A 24,652-nucleotide genomic window follows, 5' to 3' on the forward strand; every position below is an offset into this window, starting at 1 on the left:
AATTCATAACAACACAATATACTAATTCCTAACAACAAATTTTTTCTCAGTTTTGAAATTAATCTCCTGAAGGTTTAATCATTAACCTGTTGAAGTTGAGCTGAACTATCAGTAGTTCTGTCAATACTAAATAGTACAGGAGAGTAATTAAAATTATTTTCTGATGTAAGGCTGAAATTATGGGCCTGCAATTCTATGGACACTATCTATTCACTTGCAATATTCTGTTGTGTTTTGTTCTAGCATGCTTGCTTGGCTTACTTTATGGTTAACAGCTGGCTGGCAGTCCTCCAGTCTCACCCCAAAGGCTTTCGGACAGCCTGGTTTCTTTGTTTTCTTCATGAGGTTGATACCCCACAGGGCCTTGTTGTCATCTGAAAGCACAAAGAAATATTAGATCAAATATTTTTGCTTTCTGGATAACAGCTCATGGTCTGCAACAGTTTGTCAAAGTATTTAGACTGAATAAAACCCAGGTAATTACTGATTGCCACTGCTTTGCCTCTAGTTTTCTTATTGAGACCTGACACCCACCAGCTCTTGAGGTTCGGTTCCCTGAAGTATTGTCTGTTTTAGCCAGGAGGAAGTCAGGCACCATGCGATGGGCTCTGGGGGAGGAATCCGGCTTGTTGCCTGTCAGGCTACAAACAGGACAGAAACAAAAGGACACAGCGTCATTCTATGTGATGGCATCTGAAATGTCTCTTATGGAAACTTAGCTAAAGGGGCCACCTGCAACACGTCTGGTGGAATTTCCACTGCTGAAACTAGAAATTTATATGAAAGAGGAAATACCTTTTTTTCTTTCAGTTTTTGCCTTTAGGGGTCGTTACAGCAAATTATTTGTCTATCTAACCTTATCTGCATGAAAGAGAAAACTAATCCTGAGGGAAATGCTTTGATTTACTCTGCGAGCTACCAACTATGAGGTTTTCTGCTGGGATCCTGGTTGCACCATAGCATCTCCATTAGACTGGGCACACACATCATCCAACAACCATGAGAAAGGACTGAGTGAGTGACTTTGAAAAGGAAATCAACAAGTCTTTTCTATGTTCTGTTAGATAGCAGGACTTATCTTTGCTACATTAGTAAGAAAAAACCTGCATGCAAAGATAAAGAAAAGATACCAGACTGAGGCCATCTGTTCCACCATCAACAAGCTGGATAAGAAGAGCCTGCTGATAGTTGTGCATATGCATCCAGAAAGTTTCGGACAGCTTGCTGTCCCACACATAACAGCCTCCTCAGTAACCTCTTTTGAGAGAAGAGGAGTTTTTAGATAAGATAAGATAAGATTTATTTGTCATTGTCATCAAAGATTACAACGAGATTGAGATTTGCTCGACTCGAGTTAAGATGCAGATTATGTATATATACGTAATATACCAAGATAAAGAAATGAATAGTACAAAATGAGAAATAAATAGACATCAGAAGATGGTTTCAGCGCCTGGAGGTGTCGCAACAGAATTTACATTTATAACAAAGTGGTGTCAAGAGCAGAAGTTCTTATGCCTTTGAATTTAGTGCCATGATTGCCATCGGGTAAAAACTGTTTTTTAGGCGATTCGTCCTGGTTTTTATTGCTCTGTATCTCTTGCCTGATGGCAGCAGCTGGAAGAGACCATGGCCAGGGTGTGAAGAGTCATTTAAAATGTCCAAAACTTTCTTGTGGAGCCTGGAAGTGTAAATCTGTTCCATTGTGGGGAGGGGGCAGCCTATGGTTCTCTCTGCTGCCCTAACAACCCTCTGGAGCGCCTTCTTGTCCGCAGATGTGCTGCTGCCGTACCAGACACACAGACCATACGTGAGCACACTCTCTATGGAGCAGTGATAGAAGGTCTGCAGTAGGTCTGAGGGGAGACGGTTCTTCTTGAGTATTCTCAGAAAGTATAGTCTCTGCTGTGCCTTCTTCAACAGCTCCTTGGTGTTGGTGCTCCAGGTTAGCTTGTCCTCCAACTCCATGCCCAGAAACCTGAACACTGGGACCCTCTCCACACAGCTCCCACTGATGGTGAGAGGCTAGATGTCCGTTTTGTTCTTCCTGAAGTCGATCACCAGCTCCTTTGTTTTGGAGGTGTTGAGGAACAGGTTATTGACTTTGCACCACTCTGACAGCCGCCTCACCTCATCCCTGTACTCCAGCTCCCCCTTCCCGCCTGAGATGAGACCAACAACAGTCGTGTCATCTGCAAACTTTATGATCTTATTGCTGAGGTGGTTGGAGACACAGTCATGAGTGTAGAGGGTGTAGAGAAGTGGGCTGAGCACGCAACCCTGTGACAGGGACTGGTTAAAAATCTTTGTGAAGATTCCAGCCAGTTGGTCTGCACAGTCTTTAAGCACCCGTCCCGACACACCGTCAGGTCCCGCAGCCTTCCTTGGGTTCACCTTCCTCATCACCTGCCTCACCTCACTCTCCTCTACTGTGAGAGCAGAGCTGCTGTGGACAGGCAGCTGTGATGGAGCTGTGGTAGGTGTCGCCTCAAAGCGGGCAAAGAAGATATTCATCTCCTCTGCCAGGGAAGTGGTTCCCTCCGTGCATGGCTGGTTGCTGGATCTGTAGCTTGTAATGTGCTGAACACCCTGCCACACCTGCCTGGTGTTGTTGCTCCTGAGCTGCTTCTCTATTCTCCCTCTGTATGATGCCTTAGCTTGGCAGATGCCTCTTCTCAGGTTGGCTCTGGCAGAACTGTAGCGTGCTTTGTCCCCAGACCTGAAAGCAGTGTTCCTGGCTTTCAAGAGGCCCCGGACCTCCTTAGTCATCCAGGGTTTCCTATTTGGATAGATCCTCATGAGTCTGTTCCTGGTGACATTGTCTGTGCAGAACCTGACTGCTGAGGTGTAGTTCTCCAGGTCCTGATGTGCAAAAACCTCCCAGTCAGTTCTCTGGAAGCAGTCCTGTAGTTGGTGAGAGGCATCCTCAGGCCAGATGGTGACAGTCCGGGTTGTAATGGAGACACGTTTCCGCAGGGGAGTGTAAGCAGGGATCAGTAGCAGGGACACGTGATCAGACTGGCCAAGGTGTGCTAAGGGTTTAGCCCTGTATGCTTGTCTGATGTTTGTGTACAGCTTGTCCAGAGTTTTATCACCCCTGGTTGTGCACGTTACGTGTTGATGGAATTTGGGGAGGACTGATTTCAGATCAGCATGATTAAAGTCCCCAGAGACGATGTGAACAGCCTCGGGGTACTTGTTCTGGTTGTTGCTGATAGTATCATACAGGAGTCCCACGGCCGACCTAGCGTTAGCATTCGGTGCTATGTAAACCGCAGTGAGTAGAATGGCGTTAAACTCACGTGGGAGGTATCGGGGTCTGCATTTAATTGTGAAGAACTCCACGCCGGGAGAACAGTGGCTAACAACTACTGTGGAGTTCGTACACCAGCTGTTATTTACATAAACGCATAGTCCACCTCCTCTTTTCTTACCGGAGCTTGCTGATCGGTCCTGTCGGTGTGCTGTGTAGCCTGCTAGTTTAATCTCCGGGTACGGTATGGTTGGATTTAACCACGTCTCCGTGATCAACAGAATGCAGCATTCCCGGATGAGGTTGTCAGTTGCAATCCACAGCTTCCATTAGTCCAGTTTGTTAGCGAGAGACATCACGTTGGAGAGAAAAATGCTTGGTAGCGGTGGTTTGTGTGGCTGTTTCCTGAGCCTCACTAACACGCTGCTGCGTCACCCCCTCTTTTGTTTACGATCTCTGCGCCGTCACCTTGTCGTAGATACTGGGATTGTAATCCAGGGAGAGCCCAGTGTCCATGCAATATCGACCGGAATGTTGTTGTGGACACGGAAAAGCTCCTGTGACAGACTTCCCCCGATTGCTTGACCAATGGCCAGTAAATTTTGTTGGTTGTAGGTGTTTTTAGCCGAGCAAAGTGGAAAAGACGAACTACGAGTCGGTGAGCACAAAGCCGCTGCATCTATGCGCGCCCCCATCTTGTTGAGCAAGATTTGGGAGACGAGGATTATTCCTGCAGGATGGAAACAGTCAGTTTCCAAAAGTTTGGACACACTTTCTCATTGAATTCAATGAAAAGGTGTGTCCAAACTTTTGGTCTGAACTGAGTACAGACCAAAAGTTTGGACACACAGTTGTGTCCAAACGTTTGGTCTGTACTGTACATCCATGTATTTATGAGTGTGTATGGGTGTGAATTTGCATACTCATGCACACCATTGAGGTGTGTATTATTAAATTCCCTCTGAATATCATTGATGACCTCACTCCAGTCCAGTAGGTGTGGTAAATGCACCTTAAGTTGGTTGTCATCCGCTAAAAAAAATTAAAAGAGAAAGAAAAAGAAGAAGGCCTCAAAAATCTGGAACTTTCCAGAGTAGCAAGATAACACAGAAATTGAGTGCATGAGGACTGTGAGGAAGTTAAGCAGACTGTTTAGTAGTTTCAGGTGGTTTAAAGCTGCTCAAGATAGCTTTGTGCGGCAACCCGTAATTAAACAGCATTAAAGTGTTTTTTACCACGATGGCGGCGCCCTGTATGGCTGCGGCTGCATGGGCTCTTGACAACTTGCGAGTATTTGAGCAAAATACGCCGCCTAAAACGCTACAAACTTTGCATCCACTCAGTAAGTTAGCATATGATCGCCAGCGTCTGCTGGAATTACGATCATCAAGTGATTTTGGACTCATAAATACGACTACTCTGGAGTGTTTACGTGATCTCGGAGTGCTACGGAAGCAAGGCCCAGTGGCCCACAGCGCAGCGGACTCGCGTAGCAGCACTAGTCGGAGGAGAAAGCGAAGGCGGTGCGACCGGCAGCGGAAGCGCGGCTGTTGTAGTGGACTAACAGCTAAGCTAAACGCTAACCCCCACAGATTGCCGCTTCCGTCCATCATCCTCTCCAACGTCCGCCCTCTGGACAACAAAATAGACCATCTGCAACTAGAGCTGTCTTCAAAGAGAGAGTTGAGGAACTGCTGCGCTCTCATTCTGATGGAGACGTGGCTCAACTCGTCCATACCGGACAACGTTGTTAGCCTGGAGGGGCTCGCTACATTCCGCGCAGACAGGAGCAGCGCTCTCAGCAGTAAAACCCGAGGAGGGGGGCTGTGTATTTACATCAACAACAACTGGTGTAAAAATGCCATGAATGTCACCAGTTACTGCTCCCCGGACATCGAGCTTCTAACTGTTAACTGCAGACCATTCTACCTGCCCAGGGAGTTTACTGTTGTTAGCATCACTGCTGTGTATGTGCCCCCCAGTGCTAACACTAAAGAGGCTATGAGTGTTCTCTACTGGACCATCAGTGAGTTGCAATCCTCACACACAGAAGGCGTTTTCATCATTGCTGGGGATTTTAACCAGGCCAACATGAAGACTGTTCTCCCTCACTTCAACCAGTATGTGGATTTTCCAACCAGGGGAGTGAATACTCTAGACTTGGCCTACACCAACATCAAAGAAGCATTCAGAGCAGCCCCCTGCCCCACCTTGGCTCTTCAGACCACCTATCTGTCATGCTAATTCCTGCATACAAACCCCTGCTGATCAGAACAAAACCTACAGTGAGGCAGGTGAGAGTGTGGACTGAGGGGGCCATGGAGGCACTTCAGGACTGTTTTGAGTGCTCTAACTGGGAGATGTTCAAGGCAGCAGTCACTTACAACAACCAGATCAACATCGACGAGTACGCCATGACTGTTTCAGCCTACATCAACAAGTGCACAGAGGACGTCAGCATCACTAAGAACATTATCACCCGGGCCAACCAAAAACCCTGGATGACTAAGGAGGTACGGGAAATGCTAAAAGCACGGAACTCAGCCTTCAAGTCTGGCGACAAGGAGGCACTGAGGACAGCAAGAGCCAACTTGAACCGTGCTATCAGGTTAGCAAAGCGAACCCACAGTCAGAAAATACAGGAGTTCTTCCACGACACCAGCAACACCAGGAGTATGTGGCAAAGCATAAAGGCGATCACATATTACAATCCATCCCCCCCCCCCCCCCCCCCCAGTGGGTGAAGTTGATGCTGACTTTCTAAATGGACTCAATAACTGCTTTGGGAGGTTCGAGGCACTGAACAGTACTCCGGCAAAGAAAACTGTTCCCCACCAGGAAGAGGAGGTACTCTGCCTGGACACAGCCGATGTGTTGAAGACTCTGAAAAGAGTCAACCCACGGAAGGCCCCAGGCCCCAACAACATACCTGGGCGGGTGTTCAGGGAATGCGCAGGTCAGCTGGCTGGTGTCCTAACAGACATTTTTAACACCTCACTTGACCAAGCCACAGTGCCAGCCTGTCTCAAAACTGCCTCCATCATTCCGGTGCCAAAGAAACCTCAAGTCACCTCTTTCAACGATTACCGGCCTGTGGCACTGACTCCCATCATGATGAAGTGCTTTGAAAGGCTGGTAAAAGAACACATTGTCTCCAGACTCCCCTCCACATTCGACCTGTTCCAGTTTGCCTACCGCCGAAACCGCTCCACTGAGGACGCCATCTCCTCCGCCCTACACCTGAGCCTGGCTCACCTGGAGGAGAAGAACACTCATGTGCAGATATTGTTCCTGGACTTCAGCTCAGCGTTCAACACAATCATCCCACAGCATCTGGCTGAAAAACTGGGACACCTGGGCTTCAGCACCCCCCTGCGCAACTGGCTGCTAGACTTCCTCACCGACAGACCTCAGTCAGTCCGGATCGGACAACACACCTCCGATGTCATCACCCTCAGCACAGGCTCCTCTCAGGGCTGCGTCCTGAGCCCTCTGCTGTTCACTCTGATGACACACGACTGCGTCCCCAGGTTCGCCACCAATCACATCGTGAAGTTCGTGGACGACACAACGGTGGTGGGCCTCATCAGAGACGACAACGACCTGGACTACAGAGAGGAAGTGGAGCAGCTGGTGGACTGGTGCAGAGACAACAGCCTGATCCTGAACGTTGACAAAACGAAGGAGATGATCGTCGACTTCAGGAAGAACAGGCCCAGCCACACTCCACTGCTCATCAACAGCTCGGCTGTGGAGGTGGTCAGCAGCACCAAATTCCTGGGGGTGCACATCACAAACGACCTCACCTGGACTGTGAACACCACGTCTCTGGTCAAGAGGGCACAGAAACGCTTGTATTTCCTGCGGAGGATGAGAAGAGCACACCTGCCCCCGCCCATCCTCAAGACGTTCTACAGAAGCACCATAGAGGCAGCTGGTCACCATTCTGACCAGCTGCCTCTGTGTGGTGGGGAGGCTGCAGCGCCTCCGACTGGAAGAACGTGAGGAGAGTGGTGCGGACAGCAGAGAGGATCATCTGGGCCCCCCTTCCCTCCATTCAGGACATTTCATCCCAGCGCTGCGTGTCCCGAGGCCGAAACATCGTCAGTGACCCCTCACACCCCCACCATGGACTGTTCTCCCTGCTGCCCTTTGGAAAGAGGTTCCGCAGCATCCGGTGCAGGTCCACCAGGTTCCGAAACAGCTTTTTCCCACTTGCCATCAGACTGCTGAACTCTTAACTGGACTGCACTCAAAAACTGGTCTCCACTTCATACCTTGCACATATACATAGCTAAATAACTTCCATGTTACTGTCAATCCTGCACTTTATATTTTATATTCATATTTATATTCATATTTTATACTGTATTTTATTTTATCTGGAGTAACCTCACAACATTGGAACCTCAAAACATTGTCCTGAGCCGTATGCAACAAAATTTCGTTCTGTATACACCCTGTGAATGCAAAATGACAATAAAGTCAGTCTAAGTCTAAGTTTTTTATTTTGTAGTTTAAAATGACTAATGATCAAGTTCTATTGTATTTATCTAATCCTTTACAAGATATTGAATGTTTACATAATAAATGTGGTGAGAACTTAATGGTAGATTTATGGAGATATGAGTATTGTTTAAGGGTTAGAGTTAATCGTCTACTTTATCTGGCAGGAGGTTCTACAGGTTTAGCTCATCTCCTGCTATTCCCCTACCACCACCATCCCCCCACACATCCACACTGCCCCAAGCTGTTCAAACCACCTACTGGCATTCTCCTGCACACCACCTCTCCTTCAGCCCCCCATCCCCCCTCCTCCCCATCTCCACTGCAGACAACAACACCTACCCCCAGCTAACGGTGACTACAGGCCAGGTTAAGAGACAGTTGGAGCGATTACACCAGGGGAAGGCTGCAGGACCTGATGGCATTACACCACGGATCCTGAAGACCTGCTCCGGCCAGCTGTGCCCTGTACTGGCACACATGTACAACCTGAGCTTGAGGCTGGAGAGAGTCCCGCTGCGGTGGAAGACATCACATGTGGTTCCTGTTCCCAAGAAGCCAAGGCCATCTGACCCAGAGGACTACAGACCAGTTGCTCTCACATCTCATGTGATGAAGGTCATGGAGAGACTGGTCTAATACCTAACACTGATGCTGTGTGCAAGAAGGGGATGAGCAGACTATTTTTTAAGGAAGCTGAGATCCTTCAAAGTGTGCAGCAAGTGTGTTGTTGCCGGTGCCATCTTCTTTGCTGCTGTGTGTTGGGGAAGCAGCATCGGAGCCAGCGACTCTAATAGACTGGACAAAATCATCAGGAAAGCTGGCTCTGTACTGGGACTAAGGCTGGAGTCCCTGGAAACTGTGGTGGAGAGGAGGACACTGAAGAAGGTTCTGTCTATTATGGACAATAAACAGTACCCTCTTCACCACATAGTGGACAGACAGCGGAGCACCTTCTCACATAGACTGCTCCAGCTCTGCTGTCGTAGGGACAGATACAGGAAATCCTTCCTGCCACATGCTATCTCACTGTACAATAAAAGCTAAATCATTGTTCTGCACTAATCAGTCCGATTTTGCACAACTGCACTATGGCACACTTGCTGCACATATATTTACATATACATATCTGCATTTTTTTTTTGAATCTTTGCAAGGACTGCTCTTAAGTTGCTTTTTATATTAACAGCATTTCATATTTTTACAATTTATAGACAACTACTACTCAGTGGTAGTTGTGTCTTGTCTCTATGCTGTAACTGCGAAGTAATTTCCCTGCTGGGATGAATAAAGTACTTCTATTCTATTCTATTCTATTCTATATCTAAGCTACTAAGTTGTCTAATTTAGTTTGCTCATTATTGGACTGATCTGTTTCTAAGTTGATGGCAGAAGATTAATGCGTATATAGTACAGATTTTGCTAATGATTCTAAGTTTATTTGTGTACCTGACAGAAACAAACAAATTGGAAATTGTGCAAAACTTATTGAACTACAAAAGACAAGCTGGATGCCTGCAGATTTTCACTCAGAATAACCACATCTTTTGTTCATTTAACAACTTTTGATATCCTATTGGTCTTCATACTTTTAGTCTTCCTATTTGGCCACATATACCATCTCTTAGGTCGTGGTATGATTTGGATAAATGCACTGCTGCCTGCATGTATCATATTATAATAACTTAAAAGGTTTTTGATACATTTGTTTAGTGATTTGTTGATTTTTTTCTTGTAGAGAAACATCTTCACCCCATAGTGCAGTAGTTCTTTTTGACCACACGAAAGTGCTAAATCTAATTATCTGGCCCATATGAAGCATTTAGGACAGTGGTGCCCAAAGTGGGTCACCGAGGGCCGGCATCCTGCATGTTTTAGTCTCTCCCTGGTTTAAAGCACCTGGATCAAATGATGGCTCATTAGAGGCCTAAGAAGAACACTGACCTGCTGAAAAGGTTGTTGGTACCACCAGGGAGAGAACTAAAACATGCAGGATGCCGGCCCTCCAGGACCCAATTTGGGCACCCCTGATTTAGGACATCTAAATAAATGTAGTGGATAGATGCAGTGCTACCTGCATGTATCATATTACAATGACTTATTATGGTTCTTTTTCAGTACATTGATTTACAGTGTTTTCTTGATTTGTTTATTCTTTTTTTCTTATATGGTAACATATTCCCACCATAGCTTAGTAATTCTATCTGGGCACATAATGAAGCCAAATCCACATTTATGTTGGCAAATAACATGTCTGAATTTGTCTAACTTTATCTATGGGGAAATTAAAGATTAACTGAACCATATAAGGCGTCATATCTATATAAAGTAATGTTTATATGTTTTGTGTACCAAGTATTTTACTTGTATACCAAGTATTTTACTGTGCTTTGTCTCGTCTCAGTTTCGCATTTTTGGCATTAAATCTTCTTCACATCAGCCTGTTCTGTGAAAGAAGTTATACAAGACACAGTTTACATATTACAGTGAACATCAATACAGGATGTTGGCTCATATTGGGTGGAACAGTACATTTATTTCCAGGATTCCTGAATTTGAAACCTTCCATGGCAACAAAAAAAAACTCCTAAAAAACTGCAGATTCAGTCGACGCATACAGAGCGTCGGCAATGCTGAGGCTGACGGGAAGTGCGTGGGGAGGTTTAAGCAGGGAGGCTTTGCACTGGGGGGCAGTGCATGGGGAAGGACCTGCTGGGTCGGGCGAGGAACCCATTATAACTGCTTGCAGTTCTAGTTCTTTTTATATGTAATCATAAGTCATAGTCAGGCAGAGAGTGTTGCCAAGCCATGAAAGAGGAACAACAGGGTTCCTGAAAAAAAGATTAAGTAAGTTTCTAGCCTGCAGATTTATAAAAATAGTTGAGACTATTCCTTATTTCAATGCATGGAAGTCTTAAAGAATGACGTCTAAACATATTGAGTAATTGAATAATAACCAAAGCAAAATATGTATTGTCGAGAATAAATAATTCTGTGCCTCACTATCTCTTTTAGCTAGTTGCAAAGCTAAAGCTAAAGGAAATGACATGTTAGGAAATGCCCTCAAAGCTAGGGTTAAAGAATATATGACACACTAGGGAACGCCCTCTTTAGGGCATAGCTTAGATCAGGGGTGCCCAATGTCAGTCCTCGAGGGCTGGCATCGTGCATGTTTTAGTTCTTTCCCTGGTTTAACGCGCCTGGACATGTCAGAATGGACCAGCTGTATTTTGGTATTAATAAATGGAATTCATGAATTCAACTCACTGACTCTTCTTCAACCTCATACATCAAAAACTTAGCATAAAGAATGATAATTCTCCACAGTACATTAATATTGTTTTACTTGCAAGAATGAACAACAGCAACTTTGGTTTCAAATAAATAAAATAAGGGATAATTTCTGTTTTCTTTTCAGAAGAAAGCCTGTATTAACTCAAAATATGATTATGATAAGTGTAACTAATAATGGTAGCTTGTCTCACCCTCAGAAGAAGAAGTAGATAGAGAAAAAGGTGTAGGGGTGTGCTGCTACAACACCTCCTCTTCACTTTTAATAAAAGGTTTTTCACAAAAGGTCACGCTCCTCCTCTCTGGTAAGTTTGATGGTCATAGTTTTTGCCTGCATTTCGATTCTCCAAAGTGTCCATGTGAAGGGATGAGGCTGTTATCAGCCTGAGTTGCTGAATACATTTTGTGCTCCAAAGGATTCTGACCTTTGACCTGTGCATCTCCAGCAGACAGAAAGATAACTCCAATATAGGTTAAGGCTTCAGGTATAAGGTGAAGATCAAATTAGAGTTTGTGACAAGCTTCCAGCCTGGAGGGACTTGATTAGGTAATACAGATGAGGAAGACTTTTGGCTAAATATAATGGAGCACACTGACCTGTGTTTCCTGTAGTCATTCAGCTTCTTGTTGATTAGAACTTGTCCAATCTCCTAGAAAAGAAGGACAACCAAAATGATTTCAGGATACATTTGTGAAACCTGTGGTGCACCAACTAGATTTCCTTCTAACCTCATTTTCTGATTTGCTGTTCTCTCTGATGACCTTGATCCATGCCAGCATGTCGTCCTGGTCTTCAGCCTGCAGCAGGTACTCACAGAAGTCCTGCGTGGTCAGCCTCAGGGTGTGCTTTCGTTTGGTTCCACTGTAGGCAATGTCAATCAGGCAGCCTCGAATACTGACTGGTGGATGTTCATCCTGGCTGCTGCCTGCCCCGGTGCCATGCAGCACAGCTTCACGCTTGTCTTTGTAAAGGAAAAGGGAGTGATGGCGAAGCACACTGAAGACACGTTTCCAAGGCCGCATGCTGCCTCCTAGCTTCTACAGTAAGAACAACAGAGAAATGATCAAAGTAGATGTTGTACAACATGGGCTGAGCTGAGTTAAACTCCATCCATCCATTTTCTAACGCGCTTATCCCTACTGGGATTGCAAGGGGTGCAGGTGCCCATCTCCAGCGGTCAACGGGCGAGAGGTGGGGTCACCCTAGACAGGTCACCAGTTCATCATAGGGCTGAGTTAAACTCCTTGTTTCCAATTTGTTGGAAGGCTAAGTGTCCCTTAGGTTTCTGGGACAAAAGTGCGCAAAAGCACAAAGCAAAAATGTGAAATTTTGAATATGGTGATAGGTTTACATCAGTAAATATATTAAATCTGTCATTCAGCAGGCATTAAGACTTGCCAAAAGTACATAAAGCCACATGTACATTAGCTATATGTAGCTATGTAGCTAGATGTAGCTAAATATAGCTATGTAGCTACATCTATCTACATAGCTTATGTAGCTACATATAGCTATGTAAGCAGGTAACTTACCAGTCCATGTATTTTCAGGCAGTTGGTTTTTACAAGAGAAATGAAAAATTAAAAAACAAAAATAGACCCATTTTTCGTTTATGAAACCAAAATGAGAAATCGGATTACGACCGAGTCCGTGTATTTTCAGGCAGTTCGGTTTTTTGTTTGAAATGAAAAAAGGAATAAAACAAAAATAGACTCGCTTTTTTGTTTTTGTTTATTAAACCAAAATTGGATAACAGATAACGAGCGCTCAATTACGATTTTCAAAGATTTAAATTTTTGAAAATTGGTCTGACCCGAAAGATCTCTCTGTCCAGCTTACACACTATATACTGTGGTGTGAGATGATTTATTTTTCCTTTTCAAAGAATTGTGCTGTACCTTTAAGAGAAGCTGTTTCCTTCTTCACTGTTGGTGTTTTTTAGGAGGGCCCAAGACGGGTTCTGTTCGGATAAAATGAAGGTTGAATAAACTACGCTATTCCCTCCCAGTGTTCTGCTCTTTCTTAACCCACGACTTCCTATTTTATGGTAGCACTTACAGTATTTATGCCACATCATAGTGCTACAGTAGTATTCTCTGCCAAATGCAAGTCAGTTTAAGTAATACTGGAAAAACAAATACTGGACATCTGGTCAAATGAGAAAATTGGCTACCCTGAGTTTTTAGCTTAGTTTTTTTATTTTGAAAGGCCAGAGCACGGAGGCGTTACTTTCCACACTAGCCTGCAGCTGTACCTCCCATTGACATTTGTCTTTGATAAAGGTATGAGAAAGGTCTCATCTCCGGACCTGGGCAAGATGGCCTCCATTGCACTGCACCAGCAGCAGTGGTAAATAGAAGTAAGTACACCATTAATTTGTCACAGAAAGTTGTTTCAAGACTTTTTTATCTTCATCAATGCACTTAGTTTATCCAAAATTAGGCTTCTTTGAAATGTGCTCTGGAGTTTTTGGAGCAGCGTAGCTCCCCTAAAGGGGCCAGGCGACTCCAGGGTCAGCGGGCGGGTGGAGTGTGTCTTCCCCAATAACTGATCTCGGCATGTCACACTGTCATTTTCCGCTGCCTGTTATCTGTTCGTAGCGGCTCCAAGTGTGATATGAAGTGTTTCATGTGTTTCTATATGTGCCTTTTGATACATGTATCAGAATATAATATTTTTCTCTGGAGATTTTGATACTTCTGAATATATTATTTTCTAAAGTTTGCTGCAGTGTTTTCTTCCAATATCAACTACTAATATTCCCTTCCTCCGAATTGTTTTTGTTTGTAAATTTATATTAAGAAAAATATTTGTGTTTGTGAAATATATTCTTCCCTTTGATTGGCTTCTTACGTGCAGTGTGAACTTTTTTGTAATTATTTATTTTTTATTGTTTGAGACAGGAGAGGCCACAGCTCCAGGTTGAGATGCAGCTTCTCAGAATCTCCCAGTGATCCTCTTCCTCTTCCTGACATCGTCTTCTTCATTGTCTCCTCATCTTTTATATACTTAATTATCGGAATATTTTTTCATAATTCCTCGATCATGGGCTGAATATCTGCTTGTTTGTTATACTAATAAATATTTTTTTATGAATACATTTTATTCCTGTTTATTTTGTAAGATATGAGTTTATAATCTGATGATAATAAGAGAAAATAAGTTTGGTAAGTGTCTAGAAAGTAGACATTTTGTAAATGATAAAAATGTACAAAATGGTTCATAAAAATATGGTTAAAAAAAAATGAAATAATTCTTTAATGTTTCTTGCTTATAAATCCTTTCCATATATCCTATTTCCCAAATCTACTAAGCAGGACATTTTTTAAATAATGTGCCAAAGTATATAAAAGATGAGGAGACAGTGAAGAAGACGATGTCAGGAGGAGAAAGTGGATTACTGGGAGATTCTGTTAAGGTGCATCTCAACCTGGAGCTGTGGCCTTTCCTTCTGAAGAGCTGCCTGCATAAAACAATAAAAATAAATTTTAAAAAGTTCACACTGCACATAAGAAGCCAATCAAAGGGAAGTGATAGGTTTATTTTAGGTCCTAACCTGCAAAGAATCAACCAGAGACACAAATTACTTTTCTGCAGAAGAGGGGAGCAGAAAGCAGACGCGGAGAACCGCCGTCAAACACTGTCTGTGATCAACTCCATCGGCTCTTTTGTCCCCACTGCCTTTTATTATGTTTACAAGGAAGGAGGTTGGGCTTTTTCACACAGTCACACAAAGAATTGACAAATGACCTTTACTACAGGATATTCTGGAACCTTCTGTGGACATGCCCTTACAAGGGCACGAGGCTGACCGCAACCAACCAGCCCCACAGGAAGCTGACAACACAGGAATGTGCAAACGTTTTTAGCCTCCAGGTAAACATCCTAAAAATAGTTAATAGTGTATAACAAAAGAGAGAAGTCAAGTAAACAACAAACAGAATAATACTATGAAAACATAACCCTTCAAATAAACTCACAAGTAAATGAACTTAGATAATTTTTCTAACAGGAAGAATATATTTCACACACACAAAAAAATATGAATTTACAAATTAAAAAATCCATGAGGAAGGGAATATTAGCAACTGGAATTGGAAGAAAACACTGGGCAAAGTTTAGAAGAACATATCTTCAGAAGTATCGAACTCTCCAGAGAAGAATATTACATTCTGATACATGTATCAAACAGAATACATAACTTACAAACACATTAACCTCTTCATATCACACTTTGAGACAGAGAGAACTTCTGAATCAAACCACTTATCAAAAATGAAACCATGAAAACCGAAATTCAGCACTCGTTATCCATTTTTTCCATTTCCGTTTAGTGCACTAAATGGAAAATTGGATAACGAACCGGTCCGTGTATTTTCAGGCAGTTCGTTTTTTCGTTTGAAATGAAAAATGAACAAACAAAAATACATTCGTTTTTTGTTTATTTAATCAAAATTGCAAATCGGATAACGGCTCAGCTCGGCTCGTTATATGATTTCCCATTTAGTGCACAAAACGAAAATGGAAAAAAATGGATAACAAGCGCTCAATTTCAATTTTCATGATTTCATTTTTGACAAGCGGTCTGACCCGGAAATTCTCTGTCTGGCCTTCACGGGGGCTGCATCACACACAGACGTTACACAGGCTGCAGACAGACAAGCTAGCAGTATTTTCTAACCATACTACTAACTGCAAGTCAGTTTAAGTAATTCTCCTGTGAGAAACAAATAACACCGGACATCAAGCCACCGAGAAAAATGGTTAGTCTGACTGTTTAGTTAAATTTTTTTTATTTTGAAAAGCCAGAGCGCAAGGGCAGGATTTTCAACATCAACCTGCAGTCGTACCTGTCCCGTCTCCGGACCAGCAAGATGGCTGCCATTGCACTACACCACCAGGAGCAGTAAATAGAGTTAAGTACACTATTAATTTGTCACAAAAAGCTGTTTTTAAGATGTTTTTAGGCTAGAAAGTAGCCCTCATAGCTTCATCGATCCACTTAGTTAATCCAAAATTAGGCTTCTTTGAAATGTGCTCCAGAGTTTTCGGAGCAGCGTAGATCCACTAACGGGGCCAGGTGGCTCCAGGCCTTAAATTATAGGAATATTTTGTCATGATTTCCTGAACATGAGCTGAATATCTGTTTGTATGTTACTGTAATAAATGCACTTTTATGAAAACATTTTGTCCCTGTTTATTTTATAAGATTTGAGTTTAAAGCTCTGGCTACATACAGGTTGATACAAATTAAATATGAAATAATTATTTTAATGTTTCTTGCTTATAAATTCAGAGCGAAGGAATAATGGAAAGCATCAATTCAAAAGTTGTTCATTACGTTTAGTCAGTTGAGACTGATAAGGTGGTAAACCACAGAAGAGGATAAGTGGCCTATGACATTTTTCTAACACCAACTGATGCGCAAGATTATTTTTTTTAGATTAAAGTCCAAATTCTGAGATTAAAGTCAGAATGATTACCTTTTTAATGTGGCCCAAATCCTCTTCCGCAGGCAAACATTTATTTAGTTACACTTTTAATAATCTAATTGGCACATTATTTCAAACATTTCCTACCTGGTGGAAATAGCTAAATCTTGATTGTATATTTTGGATAATCAGCCTTTTCTGCATGCTTGTTCATGACATAACGGATTATAATTGGTATGCTAATGCTATTCAGAAAGGAAAAACTTACACTATAGGGTTTGAATGACTGGCAGAATGTTTTGGTCATTGTTTGAGCGTTGTTTGAAACCAGAGCAGATTAAAGGTTGGTAAAAATTGGGGCGTGCTGTGGTGGCGCAGGGGGTTAGCACGCCCCACGTTTGGAGGCCTTAGTCCTCGACGCGGACGTCGCGGGTTCGACTCCCGGTCCCGACGATTTTTGCCACATGTCTTCCCCCCTTTCCTCACCTTCCTTCCTGTCTGCCTACTATCAAAAAAATACGAGCCACTAGCGCCGCAAAAACTCTTCGGAGAAAAAAATGGAGAAAAAAAAAAGATTGGTAAAAATTGGGCGTACTAGCCCTTTAGCCATTTATGAATTGGAAGCTGCATTTAGAAGCCATCAGCTTCATATACAAAACAAAGTCAGAGTATAAGGCTTTCTGTGTGAAGGTTTCATGGTCAAATTAATTGCATGTTGCTTTGGACAAGTGTACAAAAACGGGTCTCTACACAGTGTGCAAGGCAGAGAGAACTTCCGGGTCAGACCACTTGTCAAAAATGAAATCACGAAAATTGAAATTCAGCGCTTGTTATCCGTTTTTTCCATTTTCATTTTGTGCACTAAATGGGAAATTGGATAACGAGCCAAGCTGAGGCGTTATATGATTTCAGATTTTGGTTTAATAAATGAAAAAACTAATCTATTTTTGTTTTTGAATTTTTTATTTCAAATGAAAAAATGAACTGCCTGAAAATACACAGACCCCTTACCTTTCCCTTCTCTGTGAGGACCTGTTTGTAGTGTAGCCAGCCCTCCTTCCGGACGTCACTAAAGGTGATGATACCCAGCTCTGATGTGGAGTGGCGCTTCGAGCAGGGGTCCTCCTGGGCTCGCAAACTGTCCAAAGACTTAACATTACAGATAAGAGGTTAAGAGTTTTTCATGTTGTCATGCGGCCTGGTTATTACATGTGGTTACAATAACTCACCCCATCAGTGAAAAAGCTCTTCACTCTCTTTGGTAATTTACTGTTTGACAGATAAAAGACAAAAACACTTTGAATTAAGCATAAGTCAGTACAAAATAAAATAAAGTTCACCTAAACTATTTATCCTTAAGTTTCACGGTGAAGGTAAGAACTTAAATAGTACCACAGAGATCAGGTCTGTGTCAGTAAAATGGTTTATCATCACCCTTTGGTATTAAAATGTTTTTCATGGTTCCTGAATAAAGCTGAAGTTATGATAACCCCTACAGCATAGGTAAGCTTCCTCTGGTTTTAGTTCTCTAACTTAAATCCAAGAGTTGATTACACATGTTCTAATTTTGAAGCCAGTAAATTCATGGCCTGATGTTCACAGAGTTTAGGAGCCACTTATGAATTTAAAATTCCAATTTGCTTCATTACTTTGTGCTGAGATATTTGTAAGTACCGTATTTTCCACACTATAAGGTGCACCACATTATAAGGCGCATAGAATAGAAGCGACAGTAGAGGCTGGGGTTACATTATGCATCCATTAGACGGAGCTGTGATAAAGGTAATGTCAACAAAATAGTCAGATAGGCCAGTCAAACTTTATTAATAGATTACAAACCAGTGTTCTGAAAACTCTGTTCATTCCCAAAATGAATAAACAGCTGTTTTATTATTTTCCCCGAGGTAAAGTAAGTGACGTGGTATTTTCGTGACACAGTTTATCTTTTAACAACAACAAGGAGGAGAATATAGTGGAGGGAAACTTTTCCTTGATTCAATAAACACGTAAAAAACAGTCTGATACTGTTACGGTAAATCAAACGTTAGTGCAATGACAATATATATCCACTTCCGCACCATTGACTCGTTCATGTTAAATTCTCTCGCTGCTGCTCTATTCCCATGTTCTACTGCGTGACTGATCGCCTTGAGCTTAAACTCTGCGTCGTAAGCGTGTCTCTTAATAGGAGCCATTTTGGGGTCTTTTCACAAAACCCAGCGTGCACCGCGCGCTTCTTCTTCTACGGGGTCTTCTTCTTCTATGAAGTCGGCAGCTAGTTACCGTGGCTGCGAGACCTGTTGTGGCTCAATATTGGTCGCAATATAAGGCGCACCGGATAGTAAGGCGCACTCTCGGCTTTTGAGAAAATTGAAGGTTTTTAGGTGCGCCTTATAGTGCGGAAAATACGGTAAGTATTAAATTGAATGTAAGAGACCAGTGTTGAAGGTCAGTAATCAGTTAAATTTTCATTAGTAGTTCTTTTTGGAGTTTGCTTGCTTTCCCTTTCCCTGCTTTAATTAAAACTTATTATGTAACATCTAAATTATATACATTTTTCATGTAATATAATGGGAATATTATGACATATACACTACACTGCCAAAAATATTCGTTCACCTGCCTTGACTCATATGAGCTTAAGTGACATCCCATTCCTGATCCATAGGGTTCAATATGATGTTGGTCCACCCTTTGCAGCTAGAGCAGCTTCAACTCTTCTGGGAAGGATGTCCACAAGGTTTAGGAGTGTGTTTATGGGGATTTTTTACCATTCTTCCAGAAGCGCAATTGTGAGATCACATACTGATGTTGGACGAGAAGGCCTGGCTCTCCGTCTCCACTGTAGTTCATCTCAAAGGTGTTCTATCGAGTTAAGGTCTGGACTCAACTTGACAGGCAGTCAAATTTATCCACACCAGACTCTGCCATCCATTTCTTTATGGACCTTGCTTTGTGCACTGGTACAGTCATGTTGGATGAGGAAGGGGCCAGTTCCAAACTGTTTCCACAAAGTTGGGAGCATGGAAATGTCCAAAATATCTTGGTATGCTGAAGCATTCAGAGTTCATTTCGTTGGAACAAAGGGAAAAGCCCAGCTCCTGAAGAACAACGCCACACCATAATCCTCCCTCCACCAAACCTTTCACTTGGTAAAATGCAGTCAGAAAAGTACCATTCTCCTGGCAACCACCAAACCCAGACTCGTGAAACAGATTGTCAGATTCATCACTCCAGGGAATGCACCTCCACTGCTCTATAGTCCAGTGGTGGTGTGCTTTACACCACTGCAGCCAAAGCTTTACATTGCATTTGGTGATGTATGGCTTGAATGGAGTTGCTCCAACATGGAAACCCATTCCATGAAGCTCTGCGCACTGTTCTAGAGCAAATCTGCCACATGAAGTTTGGAGGTATTGTTGAGGAAAAATGATTATTTTTAGTGCTTAATACAGTTAATCTTATGGCATGGGTAAAAGGTAGAGTCAACACTCTTATTTTGAACAGAATTTCTTTAGTTTGAACAGGTTTGTGTTAAGCATTCAAAATTAAGCCAGATGGGCAAGCACCACAGCACAGGAGGCCATAAAATTAGCATTTTCCTGCAGGGCAATAAATTGAGCTTGGGAGAGAGAGACTTTAGATTTCACAGGTATCTGTGAAATTTTATCTCAGGTTGTTCTGTGCCCGGGATGACCGTGGAACCACAGGGGGTCAGGACGAAGTGGTTCGCCCTTTTGTTTTACCAAAGACCAGATGGTCCTTTGATCTTTGCCGTAAATTAGGGGGAGTTCCTAAGTTTCTCTGAGTGCCTAAGGGAGTTTCCGGTTGGTCAACTAGAGGAACGCCTTGGGTGCATATATTAAACAGAAGAAACACGCCTATAGTATAAAACTTCGTGTCAGGACTAAAAATTCAGAGAGCGGCCACTATTTTGTTTTTTCCATCGGCTCTCTCCAAAGACACGTCTTTGTTTTGTTTTTTTTGTTTGTCTTGTTTGTCTTTGTCTGTATAAGGTAAAAATGTATATCTCTGTTCCTCTGCAGCTTTGTTGATTGATGCGTTGCTTTGTATGAGATTAAACTCTGTGATTCTGTGACGTCAACGCGCAGCGTTGTTGTTTCCTTGTTGCTGCACGTCGCTCACTGAGAGCGTCACTAGCTGAGAGCGTCACCCGCTAAGGACCCGGAAGATTTAAGGAAGAGAGAGCCAAACGTTTTGTCCAAAGTTAATTTTAAAATATCTTTCCTTAATAGTATGTAGTGATTGACTGCAGACAGTTGGTGACCTCTTTGCACTATGTGCCTCGTCCCCGCTCCGTCAGTTTACGTGGCCTACCACTTTCTGACTGAGTTGCTGTCATTCCCAAACACCTACATTTTCTTATAATACAGCTGACAGTTGGCTGTGGAATATTAAGGAGCGAGGAAATTTCACCACTGGATTTGTTGCACTTCCTGTCACAATTCCACACTGGAATTCACTGAGCTCCTGAGAGTGACCCATTCTTTCACAAATGTTTGTAGAAACAGTCTGCATGCCTAGGTGCTTAATTTTATACACCTGTGGCCCTGGAAGTGATTGGAACACCTGCTTCTGATCATTTGGATGGGTGAGCAAATACTTTTGGTTTTTAAGTTTGTAACTCACGAGAAGACTCGGCTCTCATCCCTGTAAGTGTTGAGTCCTTCATCGCAGGACTTGGATCGCTCAGTGGTGATGGCCAGCAAGTAAGAGGAGCGGCGACTTTTAAAGCTTCCTACGGATAAAAAAATACAGTTGAGTTTATTTATGCAACACCAGTTACAAGGACAAATAATGTAGAACCTGCTCACATCAACCGTCATCTCTGAATGTTTTCCAAGAAAAAAACCCCTCAAAATTATTTCAGTTAAATTCATTTTAATTAAAATGTTCCAATTTTCATTTCATTTGTAGTAGATTACTTTAGGAATAAAAATATTCACTTCAGATTAGTTTAATTTTTCCTAACAGCTTTGTTCAGCAGATAATTATTGTAGCATAAAGAAACTGACCTTGAATGTCATTATTCATACACAAATAAACATTTCCCTATTCTGACCACGCTGCTGAAAAAGCCTCCGGATGACATTAGATTAGACAACTATTGTTCCATTTCAAGGACTCCTGAGATTATCAATGCTTATAACGGTGATGTCATTGTGATAAACTTTACTTAGGTCGGTTAAAACCGACCTATGAATATATTGGAACCTTGAGTTTTACCCTGCCAAGAATATTTAAGTAAACTCCTTAACCTAGGCATCTGTTTACAGGGTTAACAAAGGGTTTGAAAAGTTGAAGGTTTTGCTCCTTTCTGTTTTCCAAATAGATATGGAAAAGCATTCATATTACCCTGCAGTGCTTGAATCAGCGTAGAGTTGATAAAGGAGAGAACAGGAGGTAAACAATGACAGATACTTTATTAATCCCTTTAGGATTTTCCCTCAGGGAAATTGCAGTTTCTGTCTCCCACACAGCACCCACTCATCAAATAAATCTTTTTTTTTTGTTTGTTTTTTTAAATACATTAATAGACCAATACTATAGATTCTCTGTTTCTGTTACACTCCTGTTAGCCCTCCTTCCAACCTTCAGTAAGGAGTTGAAGAGTTTAATTGCACGAGGGACAAAAGTCTGTTGGTCCTGCACTTTAGAAGAAGCAGTCCCCTACTGAACCTGATTTCTTGGCTGCTGATGGCAGTGTGCAGAGGGTTTTAGCATTGTCCATAACAGCCTTGAGTTTCTGCAATGTTCTTCTCTCTGCCACTGTTGCCAGAGGTAGAGTGGCAGCCAGCCACTGAACTCAGAGGTTGGTTCAGTGAGTGTGCCAACCTCTGAGACGGCACGTCTGATTTGTTTCTCCAGCTTGGAATGGTCTGCCCTAGAGATCCTGTCACACCAGCACAACAAAGCGTATAACAAAATGCTGGCGACAACACACTGGTAAAACAACCCCAGCAGCTTTCCACAGATGTTAAAGGATCTCAGCCTCCTCAGGTAGTACATCCTGGACCTTCTTATAGAGCTGCTTTGTGTTGCTCGTCGAGTCCAGCTTGTTGTCCAGCCACAGACCAAGATATCTATAGGTCTGCACAACCTCCGCCTCCTCCCCTCCTATCCGAACTGGTCCTGAAGTCAATAACCACTTCCTTCATCTTGGATGTGTCCAGCTGCAGGCCGTTTCTATGGCACTAGACAACAAAGTCCCTCACTTTGTCTTTGATGCACCCCATGATGGCAGTGTCATCGGCATACATCTGGACACGATTCAGAGATGTAACACAAGTCTGAAATGTACAGGTTGAAGAGGATGGGTGACAGCACCGCCCCCTGAGGGGCTCCAGTGTTGCAGACCACAGTTTCAGATGTAATGTTATTCATCTTGACTACTATGGTCTGTCTGTAGCTGGAAATCCAGGTGACCAGGCAGGAGTCCACTCTCATTCTGGTAAGTTTTTTTCCTGAAGTGCCGAGGGCTGGATTGTATTAAAGGCACTCGAAAAATTCAGACAGAGAATTGTGACTTTGCCATTTTTTTTTTACAGCGACTTTTATGGTCTCTATGCCGCCTGCAAGCATTTCCATTTGGTAGAGTTGTCTGCGAAATATAGCCTATGAAGAAGCTTGTATCAAACCCTGTAAATTCTAGACACCAACAGTACCATAGAATTGCACAAAAATCCGTGAGGGACAGCGGAGACCCAGAGCGAAATTCCGTGAAAGAGGTGTATGGAGCCCCATGCCAGAAGAAAAACGGTGAGTGACTGAGGGTCATTGCGCGTAACGGAAACCCTGTAAATTCTAGACACTAACAGATACCATAGAATTGCACAAAAATCCATGAGGGACGGCGGAGTCCCTGCTTGAAATTCCGTGAAAGAGGTGTACGGAGCCTTGTGCCAGAAGTCCATTAAAATGCTGTCTACATCGTTTTAAACTGTGTGATTGTGAGCGGGAATAAAAATAGCAATAGGTATTTTGTTCCATATAACACAGTAGGAGTGTAACAGGTAAACCTTATATGGATGCAAACTCAACTAAAAACCCACCTGTTTAGGATGTATTTGAAACGTAATCAATTACAAATTTATCGATGGAACCTGACTTAATGTCGTGTTTTGATTGTTGATTCTATGTTGCATTGTGTTTCTGTGTTTGATATGATGTAAAGCACTTTGAAATGCCTTGCTGCTGAAATGTGCTATACAAATAAAATTTTATTTGATTTTTGTATTGTAGCCTGTGTAGTGGACCACCTAGTACTTTACATAGTAGACTACCCAGTACTTTATGGAGAGAAAATATTCTCAAGATACCTGTGTGTGTGTGTAATACTGGATTTTGTAATCTGTGTATACATCTTTGTGTGTAACATCTGTGAAACATGATTTGTAAACCATTAAAAAAAAATGTGCGTAACTCCGGGTACTTGTAGATATGTGGTCAAATGCACACACAAATATATATAAAAAAAGGAATTCAAAATAAAAGCACACACACAATTACAACTTCTAATTCTGAGGGAAGAGCACAGTGACGCGCCGTGCTGCTTCTTGTATGACAGCCTGCTTTTCCAGCCATCAAACCATTCCACCACTTAGTGATCATTTTTTTAAACATGTAATCAGATCTGTGCAACTCAAAAATACACAATATGTCTACAAATAATTTTGGAGTATTATAAAGTGCTGAGGTATTCCATTTACTAACGAAGTAACGTCTTTGCCACTTCGGCAAAAGCACAGTGACAAACATTCAAAGGATGAAAACAATAGCCTCTGAACAAAAATTAGAAGACCTAGTTCCAGTTTTCCACCAGCATTTAAACGAACTACTGTACTTGCGAACAAATCTGAGGCTGTTGGAAGAGTGAACTGAGTCTCAAAATCCTTTTGCACTTGTAACCTTATGTGTGAGTAAATGCAGTTTTGCCTGTGTGTATCAGGTGTTACGTCCACCAGGCTCGTTTGGTGGGGTAACATTAAAGGAGACCACACAAGGATTTTCTGATTGAATGAAAATTGAATTTATTAAATTATACTAAAGAAATAAAGCCTGAAAAGGGAATTACCTGAAATGAGAAACCAAAATAAATTAATGCAAAACCCATAACCAACCAGAATAAGCAAATGCAAAACAAACCTA

The 24,652-nt window shown here is 42.5% G+C and overlaps 1 protein-coding gene across 5 annotated transcripts in view; it reads right to left on the reverse strand.

Moving 5' to 3' along the window:
* LOC102223759 (rho GTPase-activating protein 23-like) overlaps positions 1-24,652 on the reverse strand; it is a 109,417-nt gene that overhangs the window by 8,478 nt on the left and 76,287 nt on the right. For all 5 annotated transcript variants that reach the window (XR_002753362.1, XM_023340538.1, XM_023340537.1 and 2 more), the window contains exons 8-14: positions 21,134-21,242; positions 17,713-17,752; positions 17,495-17,632; positions 11,780-12,088; positions 11,648-11,700; positions 535-641; positions 262-374 (exon numbers count right to left, since the gene is read on the reverse strand). Coding sequence is in view for 4 of the 5 variants with exons in the window: in XM_023340538.1 (XP_023196306.1) it covers positions 262-374; positions 535-641; positions 11,648-11,700; positions 11,780-12,088; positions 17,495-17,632; positions 17,713-17,752; positions 21,134-21,242 (869 nt within the window). In the remaining variant the exon portion in view is untranslated. The remainder of the gene's footprint in view (positions 1-261; positions 375-534; positions 642-11,647; positions 11,701-11,779; positions 12,089-17,494; positions 17,633-17,712; positions 17,753-21,133; positions 21,243-24,652) is intronic.

Source organism: Xiphophorus maculatus, chromosome 10, assembly GCF_002775205.1.
Source record: "Xiphophorus maculatus strain JP 163 A chromosome 10, X_maculatus-5.0-male, whole genome shotgun sequence".
NCBI lineage: Eukaryota > Metazoa > Chordata > Actinopteri > Cyprinodontiformes > Poeciliidae > Xiphophorus > Xiphophorus maculatus.